Source organism: Camelina sativa, chromosome 2 (genome assembly GCF_030686135.1).
Source record: "Camelina sativa cultivar CO46 ecotype springtype chromosome 2, ASM3068613v1".
In the NCBI taxonomy this organism is placed as follows: Eukaryota; Viridiplantae; Streptophyta; class Magnoliopsida; order Brassicales; family Brassicaceae; genus Camelina; species Camelina sativa.
The window spans coordinates 18094994-18115158 of NC_141881.1; the positions used below are offsets into that span (position 1 = coordinate 18094994).

Here is a 20165-nt window from a genome sequence, read left to right on the forward strand (position 1 = left end):
GCTATATCGACTAATATCATAATTAAGTATTCAGGTGTCATTTCATTGATTTCTCCCATTAACTATTTACTATGTATAGGATTTGTTCTTTTTGAGGATATTGGTAGAAATTTAGTATATTTCGATAACGATCATATTCAACCTCATAAAGAAATTTCAGTTTATCTTTCTTATATTTCAAAACTAGGTGCTTCTCCACGCAACATGTGGGTTGTAGTATAGTTGGCACTTTCTTGTTTTTTTTGGTCTTTTTCGTTTTCTCTTTTGTATTATTTCGTTTTAATTAGGCATATACGGGTTTTGCCGTCACTTTTATTTATACACTATATGTTTATACTATTTTGTTTAGATGTGTATAATTGTGGCGTTTATTTTTTATGAATTATGAAGATGATGTTTATTGCTTTTGAGAATCCAATCTTATCATTGACTGATATTGTTTCCAATACATTTATTGTATTATAGATTTTCTAATTAACTGCTTATGTAAACCCTTCATACGTTGATGTTGCAATAATAAGTTATTTTTTTAAATAATTATCTTCCGTGTAATTGATTATGTTTGTATGCCCATATTTTGGTCTAATATCAATAAGATCGTTTCTGTTTTTATTTAGTTGGCTTTGAAACCAATTTTGAGTTAAGCAAATAATGGATCGAATTATGGTGTTAATAAGTAATATAAATTCTTATGTATATATATTGTATATATGTAACTATAAATTTAGCTAACTAAAAAAGTATGTAATATTTAAATACAATCTTGAACATATATATATATATATATATTTTATTTGTGGGAGGAATGTATGAAATTATTGGATAGAAGTTATTTTTGAGTTAAATGACCTTTAATGTCTTTAAAGTGAGTTAAATATTAATAAATTTTTATATGTGTCTTGACTTTTTTTAAAAGGAATACCAAGTGTTTCCTTCCAAATTTTTGAAGTGACATAGTATTTTAGTTTTCTTATATGATTTTATGAACTTCAATGTAAAAGTTTTTCAAAGTAATAAGTATACTCACTGATTGAATTATAAGATTTGGAAAAATGTTTATTTCGATTAATCATCTGCTCTTTTAAATAAATTAAATAAGTATGTTATTATTCCTACAAATAGGACAACATATATTATAGTTTAACCATGGAGTTAAGCAATGGAAATGGAACTTGTGATTGCAAGACAAAATGCTTATATGTTACACATTGATCGTTTAAAAATAAATAGGAACATCTAATTCTCAAATAAAGTTGATTGTTTTGTTAAAACCAACATATCTGAATTTAAATTTAATTATGCAAATTTAAAAAATAATTATGAATAGATTAGAAAGGCAAGAAATATAAAAGAAATATTTTGTTATATAAATAAAATAAAAATTGAAAACAATGTTAAATATATATAATACTTTCTACATTAAAATATAGAATCAAACTCTTACAAGTTATAACACATATGAGATATAACAACATTTGATATTGGTAGGAGAGGAGGAGAGAATGTTTACTATAAGATGGTAATCCAAATTAGATAATGGAGATGAATCTTTAAAAAATAGAACAATGTAATATATATATATATATATATATATATATATAATACTTTCTAAATTAAAATATAGAATCAAACTCTTACAACACATATGAGATATAACAGCATTTGATATTGGTGGGAGAGGAGGAGAGAATGATTACTTATAAGATAATAATCCAAATTAGATAAAGGAGATAAATCTTTTAAAATAAGAACAATGTAAAATATATATCATGTAGTCTCTAAAATTAAAATTTAGCATTAACAATTTACAATGATATTTCATTTGTTTTTTACAACCCATACAACAAAAATAAGAAATCAAAAATAACAAAAAATGATTTGAGATATTGTAGAAGAGAATGAGAGAATGTGAAAATGAAATAGTAAAAGAATGTCAATATGAGAGAATGATAGATTGAGAGAATGCTTATTTATATGATAAGAAATGATGAAAGTTACATTTAGAACTATGGAGTTACAATAGTAATTTATTGTGTTTGAATAAAATTGAGTGGTAGAATATGATTAATGCATAATTTATTTTATTTTCAGTTATAATTTTATTTTAATGTGTGAGTTAAATGTATTGTGTTTATTGGGTCTTAAATATTGTTTAAAGCAATTAGAAAGCAAATAAAAAAATAAAAAAAAATTAGAAAACATTAAATGAAAATCAACCAATAAGGAGAGACCAAAACCTTACTTTTATATATATGATATATTGCTTTAAACTTTGAAATGAGAAATATATTATAAACAATAATTTTATATGAGAAATATATTAATTTAGCCAACCAAAATATGAATATAAGTTTAGCCAACCAAAATAAATAAAAAATATTAAAATTTAACCAAAAATTTGTTTTCTTGAAAGATAAATAAGTTAGTAGGAGGAATGAATTAATGTACAATTATTGGATAGGAGTTACATTTTAGTTAAATGGAGTTACATGTCTTTAATTATAAATAAATATTTTAATTTTTTATAACCTAAAATAAAGAAATACCAAGTGGCTGAATCAAAATTCACATGATTTGGTTGTTTGTTGATATAAACTCAACTTTTACACATAATATTTCAAAATAAAAAAATATTACTTTTTAAGTGACAAACTAAATTAGTTTTCTTATAAAATTATATGAATTTTTCAATCTCAATAATTTTTAAAACCCCAAGGATAACTTATATTTTTTTTTGGTTTTCACTCATCAATTTAATTTATAGTGCTAGATTCATACTAATGGTTTCATTTTTAGAGAATTTAGTGAAATGATATTTTAAAAATTATATTTTATTTTTATATTTAAGTTCCAGTTGAATATGTTTTGTTTTTTGGATCATTTTTTATTTTGATTAAAGACACAAAAAACCAATTGTTTAATTATGTTCTTTTTGTTTTCAAAAACCTCAAATCATAAATAAAAAATATTATATTGATCTCTGCAGATTTATCAATTGGATCACAAAACAAAATAGTCTTTATAAATGGATAAATGGATAATTATATTGATCTTTAAATATTATATTGATCTTTATAAATTATTAAAAATGATACATGAATATGTGAGATAACCAGAGACATAATAGATAATTACATATGGATCATTTCAACTTTATGATCTTATTGTGTGGTGAATATTGTAAGGAAGTATGAAAATAATGACTTATAAGATGTTAATATAAAATAGAAAATGGAGATAAACATTTTAAAAGATTAAAATAAATATATAAGATATACATATCATACAAACTCTAAAACTAAGCTTTTACAATGATATTTGATTTGACTTTTTATAACCCATACAACAACAATAACAAAAAAAATACAAAACAAAACAAAACAAAACAAAACAAAAAAGAGATTTGAGAGTAGTGGAAGAAGATGAGAGAATGAAAGAGTGATAGACTAAGAGAATAAGATAATGAGTATTTATAGGAAGAGAAATGATGAAAAATTACATTTAAAAAAATGAGAGTTACAATTCTAATTTATTGTTTTGTTTTAATACAATTGATTAATACAACTTAGTGGAGAAATAAAGTTTTGCATAATTTCTAGGGAGAATTTATATGATTTCAGTTTTATATTATGTGAGTTAAATGTGAAAATTAATTGTTTTTAAATTTGTGTTTTAATATAAATATTTGTTTTTGTTAAAATTGCATTGCCAAGTGGACCAATAAGGAGAGAGTGAAACATTACTTTTATATATGAAAATAATGACTTATAAGATGTTAATATAAAATAGAAAATGGAGATAAACATTTTAAAAGATTAAAATAAATATATAAGATATACATATCATAAAAACTTATTTACAATGATATTTGATTTGACTTTTTATAACACATACAACAACAATAACAAAAAAAATTACAAAACAAAACAAAACAAAAAAGAGATTTGAGAGTAGTGGAAGAAGATGAGAGAATGAAAGAGTGATAGACTAAGAGAATAATATAATGAGTATTTATAGGAAGAAAAATGATGAAAATTTACATTTAGAAAAATTAGAGTTACAATTCTAATTTATTGTTTTGTTTTAATACAATTGATTAATACAACTTAGTGGAGAAATAAAGTTAATGCATAATTTATAGGGAGAATTTATATGATTTCAGTTTTATAATATGTGAGTTAAATGTGAAAATTAATTGTTTTTAAATTTGTGTTTTAATATAAATATTTTTTTTGTTAAAATTTCATTGCCAAGTGGACTAATAAGGAGAGAGTGAAACATTACTTTTATATATGAAAATAATGACTTATAAGATGTTAATATAAAATAGAAAATGGAGATAAACATTTTAAAATATTAAAATAAATATATAAGATATACATATCATAAAAACTTATTTACAATGATATTTGATTTGACTTTTTATAACACATACAACAACAATAACAAAAAAAAAATACAAAACAAAACAAAACAAAAAAGAGATTTGAGAGTAGTGGAAGAAGATGAGAGAATGAAAGAGTGATAGACTAAGAGAATAATATAATGAGTATTTATAGGAAGAGAAATGATGAAAAATTACATTTAGAAAAATGAGAGTTACAATTCTAATTTATTGTTTTGTTTTAATACAATTGATTAATACAACTTAGTGGAGAAATAAAGTTAATGCATAATTTATAGGGCGAATTTATATGATTTCAGTTTTATATTATGTGAGTTAAATGTGAAAATTAATTGTTTTTAAATTTGTGTTTTAATATAAATATTGTTTTTGTTAAAATTGCATTGTCAAGTAGACCAATAAGGAGAGAGTGAAATATTACTTTTATATATGAAAATAATGACTTATAAAATGTTGATATAAAATAGAAAATAGAGATAAACATTTTTAAAGATTAAAATAAATATATAAGATATACATATCATACAAACTTATTTACAATGATATTTGATTTGACTTTTTATAATACATATAACAACAATAACAAAAAAAAAATACAAAACAAAACAAAACAAAACAAAATAAAAACGAGATTTGAGAGTAGTGGAAAAAGATGAGAGAATGAAAGAGTGATAGACTAAGAGAATAAGATAATGAGTATTTATAAGAAGAGAAATGATAAAAAATTACATTTAGAAAAATGAGAGTTACAATTCTAATTTATTGTTTTGTTTTAATACAATTGATTAATACAACTTAGTGGAGAAATAAAGTTAATGCATAATTTATAAGGAGAATTTATATGATTTCAGTTTTATATTATGTGAGTTAAATGTGAAATTTGTTTTTAAATTTGTGTTTTAATATAATTTTTTTTTGTTAAAATTGCATTGCCAAGTAGACCAATAAAGAGAGAGTGAAACCCTACTTTTATATATATGATTTTGTTTGAACCTAAAAAATAACGTAATATAATTAGGACAGTTAACTCTCGGTCATACATAACTTATAATTAACACTACAACTAAATCATTGAAATATTTATGTATATATATATATATACATATCTCATTGATATATATATATATGTATATGTTAGGGTAAGACATGTAAATTTGTTATTATTATTTTTTTTTTTTTGACGATCAAATTCCATATATTAAGTTATCGGAGATGACTCTCTTCGAGAGAAAGCCAATTAGATACCGACAAGCTTACATGGAAAAAACAGAAACCACGTGCTCTTGCACATTTTGTAAGTTTATCCGGACGGATATCGACATGTAAATTTGTTATATATCATTGAAAACGATATTTAGAGTGATTGTCGTAAACCGGAATACTCATTTGGCCTGCGGTGACAGTAATTATTTTGACTCCACCGTCAAAGACAAAGACCGCACTCATTCTCTCTCTCGTGGTCGAGTCAAAACACATTTAAAGAATGTTACTACCTTTCACGCTCTTCTTGTGTTTTGCTTCGGTTACAGATTTTTCGTTCCAATCTTTTTCCAAATTAAATCTTCATTAATTCCTTCACTTCAAGATAAAAAGAATCATTTCTGCTTTCTCTGCAAACTAAATAAAACAAGAAAGAGATGGGAAACTGTCAAGCAGTGGATACAGCTAGAATCGTGATACAACATCCAAATGGGAAAGAAGAGAAGTTATGTTGTCCAGTTTCAGCTAGTTATGTGATGAAGATGAACCCTGGCCACTGTGTTTCTCTTCTCATTTCTACCACAGCTCTCTCCGCCACATCTACTGGTCATGGAGGCCCTCTTAGGCTGACGAGGATCAAGCTCCTTCGTCCAACGGATACGCTTGTTCTTGGCCACGTCTATAGACTCATCACTACCAAAGGTATATATAACAGATTAGGACTATATATAATTAAGATGCCTATTTCATATTAAATTTGTATTTCCTAATAAGAACTATTTGCTTTTGTCCGTTTCTTTTTTTTTTGTTGTTGATAAGTTGATAGAAATTAAATACGTTACTCTCTTCTAAGCTGTAATCCTAGGATATGAAGGAGCTTAGAGCTTTAGAGAATATACAGTTTCTAGTCTCTCGAAAGTGTCTCAAATTAGTTGTATTAAATATTACATCAAACAAATATTCATGACTATTTTTTATTTTTATTTGTAGAATACATACACATATCAAAAGAAATGAAATTTAATAATTTTGATGTCATCAGAAGAACAGTATGAAGTTTGAATGTTGTGCTGCCTCACTCTTTGTTTCATTTTTTGGATGGGGTCTAATCTACAAGTTTTGAAACTTCTTTTTGGGTGAACTCAGAGGTTATGAAGGGTTTAATGGCGAGGAAGGGTTCGAAGTTGAAGAAAGAAAGTAAGGGATCAGAAGATAAGCAAGAGATGGTGAAAGCAATAAGCTCTAGTACGAAGCTTGACAATGAAGATCAGGTAAAGTGTGATTACTAAGATCAAAATTAAGCAAACGACTAATTTAGTAACTGGTTTTAAATGAGATGAAACAATGTCTATGGCCACAGATCATGAAGAAGCAAGAGAAAGAAAGGTCAAGAATCTCAAGGTCATGGCAGCCCTCTTTGCAAAGCATATCAGAAGGAGGCTCAAGCTGAGCAAATTCTAAAACTATTGGAACATTGACGAGAAGCTTCGGAACTTGAGGATCTAGTTTGGAAAATAGGAAAGGCATGTGAGAGGCAAACGACAAAAGCTGGTCCATTGGAGTGTGTGATATTAAAGTTACAAAAATGAAAGCAATCATTCAGTTTTTTTGTCTGGAAGACTCATGAGTTCTCCGAGTTGAATAATACATTGATATTGTCAAAAGTTAAGCGTTACAAACGTAACCGAAAGCATATCAAGCGTGCTTGAGCTGATCATTAGATAATTGATCATCTCTATTAAATCATCTACTACTCATATATTTGAGACAAACTTGATGTAAATGTTAGATTCTATTTACAAGTGGTTTGAAAGAAATTTAACCGGTAAAAACAAAATTTACAGTCAGTTTAAATTAGAGATAATTTGGTGAACAATATGTGAATCTTGCGGACCAAATATCATGGATTATCAAAGCCCATCTACAAAGTGAAATTTATGAAGCTTAATTAACACAAAGAATATTCTAAATCTCTATATTGTTTAAGTATTTCCATTATGTATTAGAGATGATTTAGGAAAGTCTACATTAAATTGGTGTTAGCATTATGTTAATGTTATCAAAATATATATATACTAGATTCAGATCCGCACATACGTGCAGAATTGATTTCAAAAGTTAAAGATGTGCGGAATTAATTTCAAAAGTTAAGGTTATTTATCAGGTTTACAATATATTACGGATGTGTACGTGGTTTATGTTTGTAAACATATTTTTAACGAATATTATTAACATTTTTAATCTAATCTCATACCAGTACAATATTTCTATATGTTTTAGTCAAAAAGAAGAATCAGATCTGTTAGAATATTGTAGAATTAAATTTGATTTCCTTATATTACTTATACTTATAATTATCTCCAAAATTTTATTGAATATTATTGACTTTTATCAGTTTGGTAGGCAATTCTAGCCATATGTTTTATTTTGTTTGATTGCCCCAATTTAAAATAGCACCAAAATTAAATGAAAACAAACTAAAATGTGAATTTACAATTCAGTTTTTTTCTTAAAATATATTAATAACATTTGACTTTATAAAACCAAACATATATATACACATATATACCTATATATGTGGATGGATAAACAATTCTGATATATAATTACATATTCTTCATGATTAAAGTCCCTTGATAATTACTCTTTCAAATTTTCTCTTTCACACCATATGTAGTAACAACATTTGTTTTTTTTACCGCCTGCAAACATATATAAACATGTAAATATTATTAAATCATGTATGGCAAAAAAAAATATTAAAATCATTTAAAAATGAAGAATATCAATTGAATATTATTAGATCTTAAATGAAAGATATTACAATTTTTCACAGTTAAGATAGTCTTAAGATATAATTTCAGAAAGGTAAACAAAACATTTAATTGTTAAATAGTTAGTATTTCGTCAACCATGATGTAAAATTCTAAAAACATTAAAAAATTAGAGTAATTCAAAATTTTACAAAAAGGGCTCACATATATTTTCTTGAGTTACGCATGAATTTTCCAACCCTGTAGAAAAGAACATGGTTCACTAAACTTAAGAGAAGGAACCACTGGATTATTTATATTTTTACTTTAAACTTTGATCAGATGCTTAAGCCAGCCATGTCATAACCTTATAACACTACAAAATTTATTATGATTTGGAAATATATCGAAGAAATCACTCACTAATATGATTATTATCAATAAGCGACATGTAACAATATAATCATGAAGTAAAACTACACTTTTATAGCTAATGTATATATGTACTACCCTAGATAATTGCATAAAACTTCCAACTAACTTAGAAATGATGAAATAGTTTTGTGTATAGAGGTATTGTAGATTGTTTCTCGAGGACATACAGAGAATCTGGATTATATAACTATGGTTTTTGTTTGCAACTACATCAGCGATTTTACTTACTTAAACTTGTTCTTATTTAGGTCAATGGAGATCGAAAGTATGAGCGGATAAGTGGAACAAGCCTTTGGTGGAGGCACAGTTTTAGGTCTTGGTGGAGGCACAATTTTAGCCAAAAGAAGCCTTATGATCTTAGCAAAGCAACGATGCGCAAGAAAATAAGGTTTGTATTTTCAATTTTAATCAGAACCGGTTTAGTACTTTGGTGGATAACCCAAACTTAAATTCAGAAATCAGAACCACCATAGATAGTCCTCCTCCGTCTCCGTCTGTTCTCTCAGTCGATCTAAGGTGGGTGTGCGAAGCTTTTTCTGATTCCGCTTTAGAAATCCAAAATTCGATTCTTGTTTTTGGTATATGCATCATTAAACTCGTCAATTTGTTGATTCAGGTTCATGGCTTCTCCCGAGGAGATTGATGATGATACATCAGAGATTCCATCCCCGTGGGTTCATCTTCTTCCTCTTCTGTACTCTTTCATATGTTTCAATCTACTATTTAGTTGTTTAATTCGCATATCTACAGGCCAAAGAAAACTTACAAGGATCCCGACGGTGGAAGGCAACGGTTCTTACTGGAACTTGAATTCATTCAATGTCTCACGATTCTTTTGTTTCATATGAGCAGATACATATGGAGAGGATAACTAACATGTCTTTTTCATGTATTCAAAGTGAACTAGTAGCTGTTCATTGGATTGTTTCAAGAAACGCTAAGTGAGCAGCTAAAAGAGAGCCTTTGCTACAAGTAAGAAAGGCTTGGATGGGTTACATGTACATGTCAAATAATGTTTCTATTCTTTTTAATGTTAGTTTTATTTTGTTTAAGACTTGGTGACACTTTGTTATGTAAGATTTATTTTGGTTAATGTAATTTATGTTATGTATGTTGATTATTTTATGAAATGTAAAAATATAAATATATTTAAATAAATTTTGAAAAAAAAATTATAATAATAAATAAAACAGCATGAATTTTGTGATCCAATAAAATATATTATAGCATTCGATTAGTGCTATGATATAATTACGGTAAAAACTCCTAACATAGCGTGTAAAATGTCTTATAACATCATCTTTAAAAATTTGAAAAACAGGTTAACATAGCATTTCTGTACTGCTATGGTATAATACTATATCATAGCATATGAATTCTGCGCTATCATATGTGAGGTACCTACAATAACAGTGGCCTAACATAGCGTTTGTAAAAGAGCTATGAATTACATATTATAGCGTTTCTCTCGTGCTAACAATGTACATATTTGTTGTAGTGAGCTTGTTAACATTATATTAACTTGTGTTTATTTGTTTGTTAGGAATATCCCGTTAGGCAAAGGCGAATGGAAATTGAATTCTATAGGGTGCTAATCACCGAACGAAAGGACTGGCCAGAGAGGCCAGAAGAATATGGTAGATATGGGTGGCTTACTGATGAAGTAATTTTATCTTAATGTCTTAGTTATTGTTGTCGTTGTCTGACTTATATTACATTATGGCTGCATTGTTGTTTACTACTCAGTTTTCTGTTGTACAGCACTTGGGCGCGTTTATGAGAGTCCTTAGGTGTAGGTACAAACGAGATGCCTTCCCATTCCACAACAAACGCACTGCGTTTATAGACCCGTGGTTCACCAGTGAAATGGTTCACCGTCATTATCTGATGTTCTTGATGAGTCCCAAGTTTTTTTCATTGACTGACAATGGTTATGAAGAATTAGTTAAAGGTTTGATTCCATCAGATGAACAAACTAATTTGAAGTGGATAGAAGATGTGGATCACCTGTATATTGCTCCACAAACTGGAGGCGATCACTGGGTGGCGCTGCACGTGGATCTCAACAGAAGGCATATTGATTGCTATGATAGCATCGTGGGACAAGTAACCAATGACAGTGAGCTTAGAATGTTGAATGCTTGTAGGGCGTTTACGCGGATGATTCCAGCAATGATGAACGCGAACGTTCCTCACGAAATTCATACACCTACTTACAAACAGTTTACCTTCAGGAGGAGGACAGTCTCCAAGGTCCCGCAAAACGTACTGATTGGTGACTGTGGCGTGTACGCTTTAAAGTTTATAGAATGTCTAGCGCTTGGTGTGTCTTTCGATGGAATCTGTGATCAAAACATCCAGGGTATACGTGTTAGAATGGCAGCAGAAATCTTTGATGAGTCACCTGATTTTATGAATCAGTTCACGTAAAAAACATTTGTATTTCTTTTGGTAGGTAGGACTTGCACTTGGATATGTAAAAAAACATTTGGATTTCTTTTGGTAGGAATTGTACTTGGATATTGGAAAAATTTGGATTTCTTTTGGTAGGAATTGTACTTGGATAAGAAAGTCCTTTGTTTAGTATCTTTTCAATGTTACGGCTGAGTTATGTACTTCACACGGCTGAGTTATAATTACATATTAAATAAACATATATGTTATGGCTGAGTTATATATTTCAAACGGCTGAGTTATCTACTTCGTACAGATGAGTGAGTTATGGCTGAATATGTACTTGGTACGGCTTCGTTTAGTCTTTCGTGCCGTGCCTCGATATTAATAAAAGTGTTGTTGGGGAAGCCCAAACAATAATTCTGTGCCTGCTCAGATCCACACGCGTAATCAATTTATAAAGTTAGCTTTCTCACAATATATTATACAAAATAATTAAAAAATTAAACTCAAAATTCGAATAAAAAATCTTAAAATTCCGACAAAGTGACTAAGTGATGGCTGAGTTATTGACTTACACGGCTGACTTATAAAATATTCATAAATTTACATTATTATAACTCAACATTTAAATGTAAAATTGAATTATGAATATTACAATTATTATAACCAATAAAAAGTAATAATTATAGAGAAAGATTGATTTTTACACATTCTCACCAAGGATGTGTAAAACATACAATACATGACGTTTAGGGGTTAGGGTTAGGGTTGGAGTTTAGGGTTTGAGATATAGGGTTCAGATTATTTGATTTTTGGATTTGGTTCTAATGTGTTTTAATGTGTATGGTTTAAGGTAGTAATATGGATATAATAATATTATTACCATTTGAATATTTTTTTTAAAAATCAAAAAAAAAAATTGGTTATCTCCGGTTATGGGTCGGTTATATTAATATCTAACAATAAATAACCCAAAATATATTGTAATTAAGTAGATTAGCCTAATATAACATAAATTGAGCCGACTATATCCAAAATTAATTAAACATACCAATTCAAAAATATCAAATTGGAAAATTTATTTTATCGGTCGGTTCGGTTTAGTCGGTTATTTAGTCATTCTAATAAATAACCCAAAATATATTGTAATAAAGTAGATTAGCCTAATATAACCGAAATTAAGCCGAATATATCCGAAATAAACTAAACATACCAATTCAAAAATATCAAATTGGAAAATTTATTTTATCGATCGGTTCGGTTTAGTTGGTTATTTAGTCATTCTAATAAATAACCCAAAATATATTGTAATAAAGTAAATTAGCCTAATATAACCGAAATTAAGCCGAATATATCCGAAATAAACCAAACATACCAATTCAAAAATATCAAATTGGAAAATTTATTTTATCGGTCGGTTCGGTTTAGTCGGTTATTTAGTCATTCTAATTTGAGGGTTGGCTGAGATATCGTCTATGACGGCTGAGTTATAATTAATCATGAATGAGTTATAATTAATCATGACTGAGTTATTAAAATAGATTGATAAAACACCACAACATAGAAAGTTCACATCAATTCCAAAAAAAAAAAAAAAAAACAACGGAGTTTGACTAATCTCACAGATACTTGTTCAAGCTCTCAAACTTCTTCTCCAACACGTCATATTTCTTTTCCAAATACAAGATCATTTCTTCTTGAATCTCGATGCGCTTCTTGGATGCATCCAAGTCCTGCTTCATCTCATTCTTCTCCTCCTGAATAACCCTAAACTCTTCGCGCACTGCATCAGTCCACCACATCCTGAAACCGCAGCCTTGACCGGGACCCTTACAAATAGTACATAATTCATATTAGACTAAAAAAAAGTCAGAAACAGAACACAAAACTAAAAAATAAGAGTAAAAATCTTTACATCTGTGATGTCATATGGACAACTGAAATAACGTTCTCCTCTCGTGGTAGGATCATTAGAAGTGGCAACGAGAAGCACCGCACCGCAATTACACCCGATTGGAACGCCCTTGTCTCGCCTCCGGATTTCGCCGTACCTCATTTTCATATTTATTTCATTACGATTCAGCTCCTACAGTTCCACAAACACAATATTAAGATAATGCTTTGAGATTTCAGATAGTCCATAGATCTACCTCAGCTAGTGCTTCAGAAGCAGTTTTCTCATCAGCCCTGGAGTTGCCGTCGTAGATATCTCTATTTGCCATCATCTTGACTCGATCTCGATTACTGAAGCAATAAATCACAACAAATCCCTTAATCTATACTAAAACAATATATCGAACGACGTCGTTTGACAGTAATATACTTGAAGGCTGAGTTGTGTTCTTTACACGACTGACTTAGGATAGTCAGTTAAATTAACAACTTTGTTATGGCTGACTTATGCAACGGCCATAATAATGGTGTTACGGCTGAGTTATCCGACGGCCACCCTATTAATTTATTATATACCCGCTCGGGAATGTAAAAAAGGTTGTTGGGGAGACGCAAACAATAATTATGTTTCTTGTTATCATCCATACGCTTAATAAAAATATTTTAAACGATTTCTTATTAAAAATAAATTCAAAAATTTGAATTCAAATTTTTCATGTATTTTTATATATTATTAAAAAAGGGGCCAGTAATTTGACTAAGTAGTGGCTGGGTTATTGACTTAAAAGGCTGAGTTATGAGATATTTGTAAAATAAGGTTATTATAACTCAAAATTAAAATTTAGAATGGCAAAATGAATATTACTATTATTATAACCAATAAAAATAATAATTATAGACAAAAAGAGTGATTTTTACACATTCTGATCAAAATGTGTCAAACATACCAAAACATGTTGTTTAGGGGTTAGGGTTAGGGTTAGGGTTTAGGGTTTAGGGTTAGATGAGGTAACATTATTTGTTTTTAATATAACATTTTGGTTTTGGATATAATGTGTTTGGATTAAGGTGGTAATATGGATATACTAATATGAGTACCATTTTGAAATTAATTTTTTAAAATTTTTTTAAAAATTTTGATATTAATTTTTGGTTATTTCCGGTTATGGGTCGGTTAGATGAATATCTAACAATAAATAACCCAAAATATATTGTAATTAAGTAGATTAGCATAATATAACCGAAATAAGCCGAATATAAGAAAACTAGGCAAACATACCAATACAAAAATACCAAATTGGGAAAAATTATTTTTTCGGTTCGGTTCGGTTTAGTCGGTTATTTAATCATTCTAATTTGAGGGTTGGCTGAGATACCGTTTATGACTGCTGAGTTATCTTTCCAGAATCGACAGTTACAATGAGAGGGAAAGTGAACAGTTTTTAAACCGCGAAAAAAAAACACTCTCTGTCCCTATCGTCGGCGAAATCTAACCCTAATTCCGCCGGCGATAATCTGTCTTTTTCTACTCTCCCGCCGTCATCTCTCGCTGTCCTCGCTCGATATCCTCATTCGCTCTTTCTTCTCTTCGTCGTCGCTATCTTGTTCGTTTCCGTCTAAGCCATCTCGTCTAAGCTGTCTCGTCTTCGAGTTCCGGTATGTGTCTTCCTATTTATTTTTGAGTTACGGGTGATTGTCGCCGTCTTGGATGGCTGAGTTTGGACTGAGTTATCTTATGCTTTACGACTGAGTTATGTATTATGGCGAAGTTATTATATGCATTGCGTTTGCCATATGTTATGGCTGATTTATTTTATGCTTTACTATCAGATGGCTAAGGATATTTCTGAAGAACAAGCAAGGGATTACCCACCAAGACTTTGGCCAGAAATGAAGTCAATTCTACATACTAAACAAATTAACACCAATTTCATGATGTTAGAATTACCTCAGATTAGGGAATCAATAGGACTGGATTCGTGGAAAAAAACGAAGGATGTGCCAATTGGAATAATCTCTAAGCTAGTTGATAGCCAATTCGTCTGGTCTGGTAAGGTTGTTCATTTCCTACTATGTAACCAGTTAAGGGTACATAAGAAGGAGCTTTGGTTTGTGGTCGGTGGTCAACCTATCAGGTTTGGGTTGAATGAGTTTCATTATCTGACGGGGTTAAACACAGACCCAATGCCTACTGAACGGTTTGAACTTGAAGAGGAACACAAAGATTTCTTCAAACTTTTGGAAGTGCCTGGTGGGGCAGGTCCAACGCTACTTGAACTCAGGGAAGCATTAAAAGTGTGCCGGGGATGGGTTAACCTTGACCATCGTAAATGGTTGGGGCTGTTGCTTCTTCAACACATTGGACTTTATGGTTTGCATAATAACTCTAGAATTCCATATGAAAGTGCCAAAAGAATTTTTGATGATGAAGCAATGAGGACGTATCCGTGGGGTCAGTCAGCATTTGAAGCTCTTGTTGATTCCATAAAGATGTTGAACCCTACGGGAAAGTCGTACACCCTCAGTGGGTTTACACCCGTGTTATAGGCTTGGGCGTATGAGTCCATCAAATGCTTTGGAGAACGGTTTGGGAATGCATCAGCTAATGATGGTGGCATACCGATGCTTCAATGGGGTGGAAACCGTACACGTTCTATGATGGTATCGGTAATTGCTGAAGAGATCAAAGCGCTTGGTGAGGTAAGGTTTATATCTGGTTGAGTGATTGTTTAGTAATGGATGAGTTATGGTTTAGTTATGGCTGATTTATTGTTTATTAACGGCTGAGTTATGTTTTAGTAATGGCTGATTTATGCTTTAGTCTTGGCTGAGTTATTATTCACTGATGGGTCTCATATTCTCTTATGTTACAGCTGCGTGTGACTAAAATAGATATGAAGGATGATGTACGCGAGCTATTTCATACGTGGCCAGATCAAAAAGACAACGACTCAGCAGTTGATCGCCTTATCCAAGACATACATAAAGATAAGTTTGTTAAAGGTTTTTGGGATGTTGATTCTGACTCTCCTCCCGCAAAGAAGCAGAAAGTTGATTCTGACTCTCCTTACGCAAAGAAGCAGAAAGTCAAGAAGGTGGTAGTTTCCAACAGTCAGGGTGGTGGATCTGGTGAAGGAGCTGAACATAAGGTGGTAGTTTCCAACAGTCAGGGTAGTGGACCGGTTGGAACTCTCATTAAGTTGGTGTCTAATTTAACCTCAAGGTTTGACACCTTGGAAAAAAACATTGGAGATAGAATAGAAGAGAGGATGAATGAAAGGTTTGAAACCAGGTTTCGTTCTGTTGAGAGTGATCTCAAGCAGATGAAAGAGCACGTGCTTTCCTTGGGTGTTGGGCAAACTGGCCAAAACAATGTTGAAGACCTTGGGGATGAACTGTTGTCACAAAACACTTGTAAAATTTTCAAAATAAAGAACCTTATGGATGAACTATTGTCACCAAAAAGTCCACCAGTACCAGCAGTTCCAGGAAAAATGCACCAAAACTACTCTGTCAGCAGTTCTCCGGTAATGTCTGAATTATGTTAATCTTATGGCTGAGTTTCCATATTGTTTAGGTTGAGTTATCATTATCTTTAATTATAACTCAACAGTCCTCCGGTAATGTCTGAATTATGTTAATCTTATGGCTGAGTTTCCAGATTGTTTAGGTTGAGTTATCATTATCTTTAATTGTCTTCGCTATGTTATACAGGTAGTTGGCAGTGGTTTGGCTGGGGTCAGTAGGAATCTGAATAAAGAGTTTGATAAAGATGAGTTTGATAAAGATGAGTTTGATAAAGATCATCCTCTTAATTTCATTGAGAAGTCTCCAGCTGCTACGAAACCAATTCAACGGACTAACACGAGGAAAAATGCCAATTATGGAAAGAAGGACGAAGAATTAGATGCAAAGAAGGCCAAAGTTAAGGCGGCCGCTGCGAAGAAGACCAAAGAGCTGGCGGCAAAGAAGGCCAAAGATGAGGCGGCGGCTGCGAAGAAGGTCAAAGAGTTGGCGGAAAAGAAGGCAAAAGATGAGGCGGCGGTTGCAAAGAAGGTCAAAGAGTTGGCGGAAAAGAAGGATGGAAATAATCCGCCAAAGAGAAGATGTAGAAAGACTACTAAGCCTAATCAAGTCATTCAATTGGAATATGAAGAACCTGACAGCAGTATATGTGATATGACAGCCAAGATTATGCCTGAAGTCAACTCACTTGAACCTGAATCTGAGGATGATGAGGAGGAAAAGATTAGGCTTGATAGAATCAAAGCTTTAAGGCTGGAGAATGTTAAGCTGTCCCCGGATGGAAGTTCATTGAATAAACTACAAGCTACACAAGCGAAGATTTTTCCTTATATTGGGGACAACGGACTGACGTGCATGAGGAAGAACTGTTCACCTGGACCTGGAATATATGATCCTCTGGCACCTGTTGATCCGGTCAAGTTGCAGAAACTTTTGGAGTACCTAAAGACAGCCGTGTATGACCCTTTAGACCCTTGTTAATCACATCTTGTTAAAATTATATTAACCTATTCTTATTTTTTTCTTAGAGGTACACCATTAGGCAAGTCAACACCAAATATTGAATTCTATAGGACTCTCATCACCGAAAGAAAGAACTGGCTGTCTGGTACATTTGGGTGGCTGTCTGATAAAGTAAGTTTAACTTGATGTCTGAGTTATTATGTTTACGGTTGAGATATTATACATAATGGCTGAGTTATTATGTTTACGGCTGAGATATTATACATAATGGCTGAGTGATTATGTTTACGGCTGAGATATAATACATAGTGGCTGAGGTATTATGTTTACGGCTGTGTTATAATACATAATGACAGTAGGTGGCAGTGGTATGATTTGTTATTGTTTACGACTGACTTATATTACATTATGGCTGAGTTGTTGTTTACTAATCAGTTTTCTGTTTTACAGCACATGGGCGCGTTTATGAGACTCCTCAGTATTAGGTACAAACGAGATCCCTTCCCATTCCACAATAAACGCATTACGTTTATAGACCCGTGGTCCACCAGAACGATAATTTGTGATTATAAGATGTTCGATATGAAACCCAAGTTTTTTAAAATGACTGGCAATAATTATGAACGTTTAGTTAAATATTTGTTACCACTAGATGAACCGACTAAATTTGAAGTGGATTGAAGATGTGGATCACCTGTATATTACTCCACGAACTGGAGGCAATCACTGGGTGGCGCTGCACGTGGATCTCAACAGAAGGCATATTGATTGCTATGATAGCATCGTGGGACAAGTAACCTTAGACAGTGATCTTAGAATGCTGAATGATTGTAGGGCGTTTAAGCGGATGATTCCAGAAATGATGAACGAGAACGTTCCTCATGAAATTCTTACACTTACTGCCAGTCAGTTTGGTTTCAGGAGGAAGAGTGCCTCCAAGGTCCCTCAAAACGTACAGGTTGGTGACTGTGGCGTGTACGCTTTAAATTTTATTGAATGTCTAGCGCTTGGTGTGTCGTTCGATGGAATCAATGATCAAAATATCCAGGCTATACGGGTTAAAATGGCAGCAGAAATCTACGATGAGGCACCTGATTTTTTGGATTCAGATTAAATAATGCATTATGTCCTTCGTTTCGTTTCTTTTGGAATTGTACTTGGATTATTAAAACTTTGATTTGTCTATTTTCAAAATTATGGCTGGTTTACGGTTAAGTTACGGCTGATTTACATACTTCACACGGCGGACTTATGAAATATTTGTAAATTAGAATTATTATAACTCAAAATTAAAATATAGAATGACAAAATGAATATTACAATCATAATAAGCAATAAAAAGTAATAATTATAGACAAAGATTGATTTTTACACATTCTGATCAAAATGTGTAAAACATTCAAAACATGACATTTAGGGGTTAGGGTTAGGGTTAGGGTTAGGGTTTGAGGTGTAGGGTTCATATTTCCATCATTATGGGTTTTAATATAACAGTTTGATTTTGGTTATATTGTGTTTGGTTTAAGGTGGTAATTTGGATATGCTAATATGATAACCATTTTTAAAATTTTTAAAATTTTTGAAATTACTTTTCGGTTATTTCCGGTTATGTGTCGGTTAGACGAATATATAACCATAAATAACCTAAATGTTATCCAAATTAGGTCGATTAACTTAATATAACCGATAGCAAGCCGAATATAACCGTAGTTGACCAAAAATAATGGAAAAAATAGTTTCAGGTTTGGTTCGGTTTGGTCGGTTATTTAGTCATTCTAATTTGGGGTTAGCTGAGTTATGGTTAAGTTATGGCTGAGTTATCGTTTAGGATCTTCTTAATAATATGAAGATATGAAAACGTATTCTTCTTTTTTTCTTGGGTCTTTTGTTCTGTCAGTTTCCTAATAAGTATTAAAACGTCTCTCGATATTACAAAAAGTGTTGTTAGGGAAGCGCGAAAAATCACTAATTCTGTGCCTGCTCAAATCCACACGCATAATAAATTCATAAAGTGAGCTTTCTATCACAAGATATTATTGAAAATAATTTAATAATTATTATTCGAATTTAGAACTTTATTTTTCTTAAAGTATTAAGAAAAGTCTCTCGATATTATTAAAACATTTCACGCATTTTTATTTTTTGTAAAAGTATTTGTTCGACAATTTAAAATTATTATTCAAAGTGTTATGGTAAAGTGATGGCTGAGTTATGCTATATTGTGGTTGACTATTGAACTTTATGATTGAGTTATCATTCTGTGATGGCTGAGATATCAAAATAACGACTGATTTATATTAATATGAAAGTATAACATAAACGAAATCAAAAAAAAAAAACACAAAATCATAGTTCGTAGTTCATAGTTCATTAGTTCATGTAGAAGACGACACAAAAGTACAATAAAAATCACTTTTTGAAACCGACGTCATCTGGGCCAAATTTTTCAAACATATTGACCAAATCATTCCAAACTATGCTAGTCAGCATCTCGGGTTTATTGCCACCACTCGCCCATATCCTCTTGAGAGCACGTATCTGGGATCTGAATAACGTTCTAGCCACTAAATTAAACTGCGTCCAGACCGTTAAAG

The 20165-nt window shown here is 30.9% G+C and overlaps 1 protein-coding gene and 1 long non-coding RNA gene across 2 annotated transcripts; both read left to right on the top strand.

Annotated features, from left to right (window-relative positions):
• Nucleotides 1-5770: 5770 nt before the first annotated feature.
• LOC104724697 (uncharacterized) lies at nt 5771-7269 on the top strand. The gene is made up of 3 exons (XM_010443250.3): nt 5771-6307; nt 6752-6876; nt 6966-7269. Exons 1-3 carry the CDS (start codon nt 6043-6045, stop codon nt 7053-7055), a joined length of 480 nt encoding a protein of 159 aa, XP_010441552.1. The 5' UTR covers nt 5771-6042; the 3' UTR covers nt 7056-7269.
• A 1623-nt stretch (nt 7270-8892) lies between these two features.
• On the top strand, nt 8893-9881 carry LOC147948809 (uncharacterized). The gene is made up of 3 exons (XR_015573739.1): nt 8893-9309; nt 9410-9463; nt 9544-9881. It is a non-coding gene; the product is annotated as an uncharacterized LOC147948809 (long non-coding RNA).
• The last annotated feature ends 10284 nt before the right edge of the window (nt 9882-20165 follow it).